Consider the following 9,798-nt stretch of genomic DNA (forward strand, 5'->3'; position numbering starts at 1 on the left):
GTCACAGCGGCATGACAAGCCGCTTGATGATGTGGCAAGCGGGTCGATAAGAGCTACACAAAATACGCCAACGTGAGAGCCGAACAAGGGCACCATTAGGCTTTGTGCAATTCTTGAAGGCATGTGACAGTATCCAAAACTTCAGTAGCCCTTGATTGAGAATATCATCGAGAATTCTGGTACTTATGTCGGTGTTTTAGATAGTGCCACATGGCTTCAAGATGCAAGTATACGTGATTGTATTTTGTGGAAGCCTTTTCCCTTTGCTTCTGATTAAAATCAAGAGCTTCTTCGCCACAACCATATTGGGAATTGCCAAACATTGCTTTACGCATAAAACTCGACCAGATAGTGCCAATCACAAGTCCACCAACATATCCAACAATCAATGCACTGAAACAGTTGACATTTCGAACAAAATTCTTCTTGAGCACTTGGTGCCCTTTGAAGTGCACCGTATTTGAGTACTTGGTTGAAGCATAAAACTGCTAGATGACACTGATTGAAACGACCAAACTAGTACAAAATCAATCCCCAACGAAACTTCAAAGGACTATCTTGGCAACCAAGGCTCTAAATGGCGATAAAAAAAGTCCAACATGCTCCACATGACGAGCACTTCAACCTCATGCATTCACTTCAACTTTGACCCTTCAACAACTACTGCCTAATCCGACCCGGATGTGCGAACTACCCTAGCTTCAAACTGACATAACTTCTTCACTATAGCTCCGATTGACAAGCCGTAAGGACAAGCATGGAGAACACGTCAAACAATAGAAATTTGTCTTGTAAAATCACATATTGACAACATCATTAATACGCGGCTTGCAGACAACAGCTCCATTTTTAGGCACTTAAACCCACATTTAACATACATCTCAATCCTCTTGCCGACATATCAATTGCTGACTATGTTGATAAGTTTGGCAAACCCCAAATATGTATACAGATTGGATCGTTCAACCCGTGCCCACGAAACAGCATGACAACGTGGCTACCACATGTCATTGCCTTCCATCTCCTTATGTGAACAAGACAAGTAAAATCAAAGCGTTTGATTTGCTCTACACTTTCGATCACCACTTCCTCCGCTCACTGTGAACCCGACCTTAGTTCTTCGATCATTCATACTATGGCCATGATCACAAGCAGCTGTGACATTGCTTTGATCCATTTGGAGACTTATTACACTAGGAATTAATGAATGAGTGATGAGAGAAAGAAGAGATGTCTAAAAAGTACGAGATGTCTAAGAAGAGAAAGAAGAGATGTCTGAAAAGTGATTCGCTTTAGCAATCTAAAACAAGCTGTTAAACCAACTGAATCGAATAGCATTCTCCGACATGGTTGTGCAAATTAGCATGCTTGTGCACAATTCTACTATGCCGGCTGCCTCCCTGCACATGATAACTATGTCCCGTGTGACCACCATCTAGCACTAGGTGAGCATGGAGGCACCCACAAGGGCTTGCAATCGAGTCTTGAAATACGAGAGAGAGAGAGAGAGAGAGAGAGAGAGAGGGGGGGAAGTTGTAACGTAGAAGGAACTGTTCTGCGAGATATGTAATCGCAAAGGCTAGCCAGCGTGGTTGGAGTGCACACGCGGAAGGCCTTGAAAGGGAGGTAAGAAAAAACAGAGTCCAGACTCCAGACGCACAAGGACACGCTCAAAGAAAATGAAAACTTCCGGAATGACTAGTCACCTACCTCATGCTCACATTCACATCCGCAGCCAAGATGTTGACAAACATTATTAATAAGACAATTGCTGCACACTCACACTCGACACCACATACTAACATACAGATGGCAATAAATCTCTCTCTCTCTCTCTCTCTCTCTCTCTCTCTCTCTCTCTCTCTCGTAGCCAAACGGACAAAGAGCTCGCTGTGAAGTTGAGATGCTACTTTCTTCTGTGTTTGAACATGGAAGCCACTGGTGACCTTCATCACAAGTACCATATGGGATTATACAGACATGCATGCTGACCTCCTGGTCTTCTCCAATGGACATTCCTCGCTCCACATTGCACCCTGGCTTGCAAAATAAACCCAAATTCCGCTCTTCATCCCCTGTCCCACAATGTCATCAATGTGTGTTTGTGTGTATATGTGAGTCTCAGTTAGACAATGCGCAAAGATGACCGTCGCAAAAGCTTCAAATCGTCTTGGAAATCAAGAGGGCGATCCGTCTCATTGCGAATGCGCTTCACTCTCCACGACCCCAATCTCTTATGTTGAAAGCCATACATTTGCAAGATCTGGTCATCTGCAAAATTAAATGCTCTCTCCATTTGCTTAATACATCTCTGTGCCCCATAGTCATTCCCCTTAGTCTTACCACAGGGTTTGCACCCGACAAAGTGCGTAACGAACGGCCATCGGTCATCGCCAAGCCCGGGGTGATACTTCTCTATCATCTCTTCATACTTGTCTACCAAGATAACCCAATAACCATGTAGGTAGTACTGGCTTTCTAAATACACTTTATCTCCCCACCTTGCTCTCTGTGTTACCAGCAGATAGATCATGGCAGACTGGTCATCAGCTTCGAACTCGGGGCGCCCTTGCAGTGTCCGCGTCAGAACCTTACCCGCCTCGTCTCTTACTTTACCTTTTGGGCCCATCGGAGCCAATGTGTCAAGCAGATCTAAGGTCCATTGACAATTTCTTATGAGAAAGCTACCTGTATTGAGCCCAATCCATGATTTCTGGTTGTAGACGAGCTCGTCCCAACCATGGAAAACTGCATTGTAGTCCTTGTATCTCTCAAGGGGAAGCTCAAACACCATGTCTGTGAACATTGCATCACTGTCCATCCACCAAATCCACTCAACTTCCGGGTGCGAAAGCATGATCTTGCGAAGCAATGGAAGCTTGGCCCAAAAGCCCGACATCACCGAATCCAAATGTGCCATGTTGTAGAAGATCTCTATGTTGTGAAGCCTGCAATAATCTATCTTGTTCTTAATAGACTTCACCAGGTAGTGATCTCCTACCGGATTCTCGCATGGCGTCGGTTGCGACCCTGTCACAAGCATAATGCGGGGTTTGCCCTTGATGTAGTTGGGGAACTTCGGGTTGCGGGCGAGCCAGGCGGTGCGCTGCTCATCCCAATTTGAGATCTTCATGCCAAGAGAGTAGGGGCCTTTGGGAGGGGGCTCTTCTTCATCGTCTTCTTGGCCTTTCCGGGTTGAGGCGAGCCGTCTGGACGCAATGCTGTGGGGGGTGAAGCTTGGATCATCCGGGATGAGGAGGTTTTCGGAGGTTGCATCGTTGGGGAGGTGTGGGAGAGTGAGGGAGGGGGAGCTATGGAGGAGGTAGAGGGAGAGGAGAGCAGAGAAGAGGAGGGCAAGCAGCAGGGGAGGCTTGCATCTCAAGCAAGAGGGGAGGCTGAGGGGGGGCATTGCAGGAAAGGGAGGAGAAGGCACGAGTCTGAGTGTTAGTGGGTCGACAGTCGATACCTATACGTGCTTTCTGCGTGTTTGTGTGTGTGTATAGAGAGAGAGAGAGAGAGAGAGAGAGAGAGAGGGGGGAGAGGAAGTGGCAGTGATGAAGAAGCCCTTTTTCACAGAGGAAACATGCGCGTTAGTATGTAAACTTCTGTGTGCGCGTAGGCCTAGAGAGAGAGAAGAGACGAGAAAGACGATTGTAGTGCGCAGAGCGCTGTGTGGTACAGAGAGAGAGAGAGAGAGTTTCTCGGGGCTGTTCCCGCGCACGTTGGCAGGCCGGTGGGGCACATCTTGGCGGTAGCCAGCTTGGCAGGCTCTCCTCTCCATGTTTAAAATTAAATGACCGTTCATTGAGATCTCAACTACTAATATTTTTCACCCACTCCTCTGAACTTTTTTTGCCCGCGTGGGAACAGCCCCCCTTAGCCTATATGTTGCGCCAAACGTCCAGCTCACCGATTGAAAAGCTTTGCAAAGATATAGGTAGTTTGTCTAAATTTCCTTTTTAAATGATTATAAAAATTGCAAGAAAGGCAATTTCTTTTCCAAAGTTATTTTTCGTTGCATATTCTCACATTATTTAATGGCAGTCATAGGAGTTGATGCGGTTCTTTTTTAGAGAGAGACAAGCTCCTCACAAAATTCTAGAAAGTAATACAAATCTTTTTAATTCTTAATGCTTATGTGGCTCGCCACGTCACTTTCCATCTGCTGACGTGTACCATTTAGTGCACGTGGCATTTTGATACAACTCAAAGATGAGCGCTCACACAAGATGCGCGCCAAGCCAAGCACAATGAGCACTATTTGTGATTGTCAACAACAGCAAAACATTTGCCATTTTGACAACTCTTGACACTCGAGACATTTTGCTTTCATACATCGAACCAAGAGCTGCGTCCCACGATCACGTTACAGGGGCTTGAAGTCTTCGTAGTTCTCAAGAGTGGCTGCAGCACTTTGAGTGCTTAGAGCCAACTCGCACGTTGGGCTTGCAGGGGTAGTGGGGAAAATGAAGATAACTGGTCGTGCATGTGGGAAAGAAAGTGGGATGGACAGATTTCAATCAAAAGGCAAAGACGTGGTCGAAATGTCATTGGCTGCAGCATGAGACAAAAACATGCTGCATTCTTTTACCGGGATGATAGTGTACTTCCTTCAAAAATGAAGGGGTTAGTAGAATGCTTGCGGGGTTACTAGAAACGGGTATCACTGCTAAAAAAGGCGAATCTGAGAAGTATGTGCCCCTGCTAGACTTGGGTGCGACTCGACCCTTAGTCCTCGCATTGTGACCCCTACAAAGTGGTAGAATTTGTAGGGCTTTCTACTTGTCCATGCCATCAACTCACCTTTTCACCACCTGTAGCCTGGAAACTCACAGAAAATACATCCCAATGCAACTTGCTTCATTCATTTTGATGTGAATTTGTTGTGATTAGGTTGTTGCTCCCCTTTCCTACGCAATCCTTGCAATAGCAATGGGACCTTATTTGCTCACTTACAGAGCAGGCACTTGGAATGCTCTACAACTGGGACGTAGCTCTAAACTCTCTAGAGAGGAAGAGCATGATATTATTAGCCAGCGAAATAAGCCCTTCTATGAAAGGGGTGGACACATGAATGCTTGCACGCCGAGAGTTTTGTGCAACGTGAAATTCATAAGGCTACCACCAAGGCTTTTTGGCTTGCCCAAAGGGCACATGCGCTAGAGTTCACTTATTTGTCATAATAATCAATATCTACTTCTCCTAAATGATTTTCTCATGTTAAACTGATCATTTAATATGGGGAAGTGCTAGGGGAGAAAAAGCTAGAATATTGGTTAAGCTAGCAGACCGGCCATAGTAGGGATCCAAAGGAGGGAAGATAGGGATCCAAAGGGGGGGCCATCTGCAAAAGAGCTATGTGCAACAATGGGCTAAAAAGACCCTAAGGTTCAGCCCATTAATACTTCCAAAATGCTAAGGTTCCAAAATTCAAAGGTTGTGTCCAAAGGTCAAACATTAGGGGAATTGGATGATTTGTGTGCGTCCCAAAAGTCTTTGTCAAGATCTACATAGGAGGGGGCGAGCCCAAGAAGTAGGGGATGAGAGAAAAACACCCACACACACACACACACACACACACACAAGCTCCCTTTGTACACAAGGGAAAAGAGGGACACATGTCAGCTCCCTAGGCCAGATGCCCACAAAGGTGTACTCAAATCCTATTGGATGGCCATGGAGGTGGATCAATGAGAATTAAGCTAGAGTAAATCTAGTTTAATCGATTTAAAAACACTTAATAAAAGAACCAATAGGAATTAAGCTCTCTAGAAGACTATTGGACAGTCTCCCAAGGGGACCAATGAGCATTCAACAGCCCAATGGCTTGCCTGATTCCTATTGGCCAGGAGGCAAAGGGGTCCAATGAGAGTTTAGTTGAATTAAATAATTACCTAAAGCTCTCACAAAAGGGGAAAGGGGGACACATGTCAGAAGGCTATCACTTATGCTGCTTAATTTCCATTGGCTGAGGCTGGGGAGGTCCAATAGGGCTGTAGCATGAGTAATTAGCAAGGGGGGTCGACCAAGAGAGAGAGGGGGCTGATTTTTGCAAGGCATTATGACAAACACACTCACACAATCTCATGTGTGAAGCAAAAAAGACTCTCTCTCCTTCTCAAGCTTTAATGGAAAGCTTACCTGCACCTACTCCAAGCTTGTGAGAAGGGAGACCTACACCAACAACTCTTGGCTTTGTGATGCAAATCCAACCAAGAGCCAAGCTTCAATGAATGCTCATCTCCTCTACCATGCTAATTACTAAGCTAAGCTATGCTAATATGAGTGATTATGTGAGGAGATGTACATCTTTCTCGTAAGAATACTCCTTCTTCCTCTCAATCTACTCTCATACCCCGCTAGCTCTCACCATCTTCATAGGTGTGTGAGGTCTTGGGTCTGAGACCGTGAGGGAATTGATGTTGTGTTTGATAAGTGTTTTGCTTAGTGCATGAAGTTTCCATCTTCATTACACTAGCTAGTATCAAAGAAACACAAAGAATTGTAGAGTAAAATGTCTCTCTTGATGGGAGAAACCATAATACAAAGCTTTTGGGAGGGGGGACCGGCTCCATGCAAATCCAATCCTCAACTGTTGTCAATTGATTAATTTCTCTCTCTTTTGAAGTATTGTTCATGCTATCTAACTAGGTGTTATGCTTTTTGTTGCTCTCTCCACCCCAAGCACTCTTGTTATTATCATTAGGAATCTATTCTAATGAAATGCTCACTATGTTCATGCTATTTTCCGCTACACACATGTTACTAGGCCATTAAATGTTACATTGGAATCAGAGCACAAGGTTTCTCTTTTCTTGCTCAAGAAGGGAGGTCCTCAAGCTAGCTATAAATGGTTGGTACTATTAATTGCATGTGAGTAAGTAGAATAAGGATTTTTCAGCCTTGCAGTGCGCCTGCCTTTGTGCAGTTAATGGGGCATCACCGTTGAGAGCTATGGTCTTAATAGTGGAGTCCTACGGGGATTGCCTACGGCTTAACCACTATTGAGCTATTAGAAGCTTGACAGGAGCTGGTGCTATTTTGGTGTTGAATGACCCTCTCTTCTATTCCTTGCAATTAATGGTATTCGAGCCACGGGTACAGTAGCTTGAGTGCTTTTTCTAAAGGGGTAAAAGGAGTAGCAACTAGGGCTTGAAGTGCCAAAGTACACCTAAAAATTTTACACCTAAAAGTTGTTAGAATGGCTGACAATAGTAAAGAGAGTGAAATTAATGTTGATAATTTTGATTTTGCTAATGAGCAAGCTACTAATGATGCCACGATGCTTGTCAACTATTTTGTTTCTAGGCTTCAACAAGCCATGGCCAATCCATCCCTCCAAAGTGAAGTGCAACGGCAGCTTCGTGCTCATGGGATTCTCCAAGCTCCCCACCATGATGAGAGAGCACCTAGGAAGCCTCCTTGCGAGACTTCCAAAAGAGGTCTCTCTCCGATTCGGGAAGAAGAAGAGGATCCATATGAAAGGCTCAAAAATTTGCTCCTTGATGACGCATCTCCTTCTCAAAGGAGAATTCAAGAGCCTCCACCGAAGGAACGAGAAAGAAGTGTCTCCTGCCACCTCGATGGAGATGGCTCCACGAAGACGGCAGGCAAAACGCTCTCCATCACCTCCAAAATGAAGAAGATCATCGCATACTTCTTCACACCATACTTCAAAGAGGGATGACAAAAGGCAAGAGAAGAAAAAGGCGAGAAAGAGGACACCCTCTTCTCCATCTTCTTCATCCTCTTCCTCTTATGAAGTGATGGTGAAGACAACGAAGATCAAGGCAAGAAAAAGGCGAGAAAGAGGTCACCCTCTTCTCCATCTTCCTCAAATTCTTCCTCTTCTGAAGAAAGTGATGGTGCAACCTTTGAACCATAAAAAAGAAGAGGCCATAGGAAATCCTATGCCGTGTGGAAGAGGTCATCCAAGCTCAAGAAGTTCAAAGAGGGAGGGAAGAGCATCTCTTTCCTTACCTACGATGGCACTTTTGGTGCTACGGACAAAGTCTTGGCCTTTATCCAACAGTTCGATGCGGCGTTTGGAGATGAGGGCTTCACGGAGTCCTCTAAGCTACGCCATGTATCTATGCACTTTCAAAAGTCCGCCAGGCAATGGTGGTCTAGCCTATGGGCCAACGGTGAAGCTCCACGAACATGGAAAGCTTTAAGGGCTTCCATTATAAAGCAGTTTTTGGCCATCGATGCCAAAGACAAAGTACTCACCGAATGGCGAAGCTTAAAACTCTCTCCTTACGAATCCATTCACAAATATGTAGACAAGTTTTGGGACCTACAACTCAAAGCCACTGTCTTCAAAAAGTTGGATTTTGGAGAGCAAAAGCAACAATTTTGTGCGGGCTTAACTGAAGAAATGGCGGAGTATGTCAACTCCCAAAGGCCATGCACCATATCGGCGGTTATACACCATACTATGGCGGCCTCTCGAATCAATTTCCAAATGGGGGCTAAAAGAAATTCTAAGCCCACGGAAAACAAGGGTTCCAATGTGCCTAAGGGGAAGGACAATGTCCAAAAATCTCCTAAGGGCAACTCCAACAAAACTAAAGAGAAGGGAGTTTATAAAGGCAAAAATGAACTCTCTCCTGAAGAGCTTGAGCGTTATCGCAAGGATAACTGCTGTTTCAAGTGTGGCGAGCAAGAGCATGTGTACCGCGCCTGTCCCCAAAAGAACACTCGCCGTGAACCTCCTAGAGCTACCTTGGTCGAAATCCAAGAGGAGGAAATTCACCACAAAGGATTTCCTCTATGCCATGCTTGGGGAAAGGTAAGAGAACATGATGCTTTTATTCTCTTTGACCCTGGTTCTACTCATAATTTTATATCTATAGAATTGGCCACCAAGCTAGGCATACAAGCCTACGAGATGGGAGATGTCCTACCTGTAGATGGTGCTTTCAAGGGGCAAGAAGCTTCAGTTACTCCCTTAATCGAGAAATTGAGGCTCCATGTCCAAAGCTATGTGGACAAAGAGGACTTCTTTATCTCTCCTCTCAAGCGTGAGGATGTAAACCTAGGGGCACCATTGTCAGGACAAGGGCAAGGCCGGGCTAGGTAGTGTGGAAAGGGAGTCCAACTAGGGCAAAGGGCTAGGAGCCATGCTATATAGTGGGTGGTTGGGAGGTGGACTCCAAGTCTTTAGTTCCCCTTGTCTAACATTGGTATCAAGAGCAATGTTCTTGTTTTTGGGAAAGGACAGGCGTGGTGTTTTAGAGCCACAAAAAGCTTTGCATAAGTTGCATGTCGGGGTCAAGAGCACCATGGAACTCATCTCCTATGAAGAGGACAGCAAAGAGGACTGTGGTGGGCAACCCCGCTTGCGAGGAGAAGGGGCTGAAACGAGACCTGCACCAAATTTCCCCCTCTCGGGCTTGACGGCATCGCACAGGTGATTTTGACCAACACCCAAGGCGGGGTGAGCAAAGCTCGCACCTCGTGCTACCTGCAAGCCCTCCATCGCCTGTGGTATGTTTTGTTTTCACACCCAGTGGGCGCCCAACCCTTTGGGTTAGTGGCTACTCAAATTTTTTCCACAACCAAGGGTCGGTACCCACAACAGGGTACCCCCCTCCCTCTTGTGAAGCTTCGGGCAAGGTTTGGCATACCGATAAGCCAAGGCAGTCCTTGGCTCAAGGGAAAGGCCGGGAAATACAAAGGGAAAATTGCTAGTTCTGCTGCGTATACTGCATATTATTTTCTCGTAGCTTCATTCAAGTCGTCTTCAAGTTATCCAAAATACAAAGACCAGTGCAGTATGGGTGCTCAAGGCAAACA

General features: G+C 45.6%; 1 protein-coding gene across 1 annotated transcript; it reads right to left on the reverse strand.

Annotated features, from left to right (window-relative positions):
* Window positions 1–1,887: 1,887 nt before the first annotated feature.
* Window positions 1,888–3,566, reverse strand: LOC147462824 (xyloglucan 6-xylosyltransferase 2-like). The gene has a single exon (XM_086485687.1). The coding sequence runs from the start codon at window positions 3,407–3,409 to the stop codon at window positions 2,126–2,128; it is 1,284 nt and encodes a 427-aa protein (XP_086341813.1). The 5' UTR covers window positions 3,410–3,566; the 3' UTR covers window positions 1,888–2,125.
* Between the last annotated feature and the right edge of the window lie 6,232 nt (window positions 3,567–9,798).

The sequence above is a fragment of the Adiantum capillus-veneris genome, chromosome 2 (genome assembly GCF_014529385.1).
Source record: "Adiantum capillus-veneris isolate H3 chromosome 2, ASM1452938v2, whole genome shotgun sequence".
NCBI lineage: Eukaryota > Viridiplantae > Streptophyta > Polypodiopsida > Polypodiales > Pteridaceae > Adiantum > Adiantum capillus-veneris.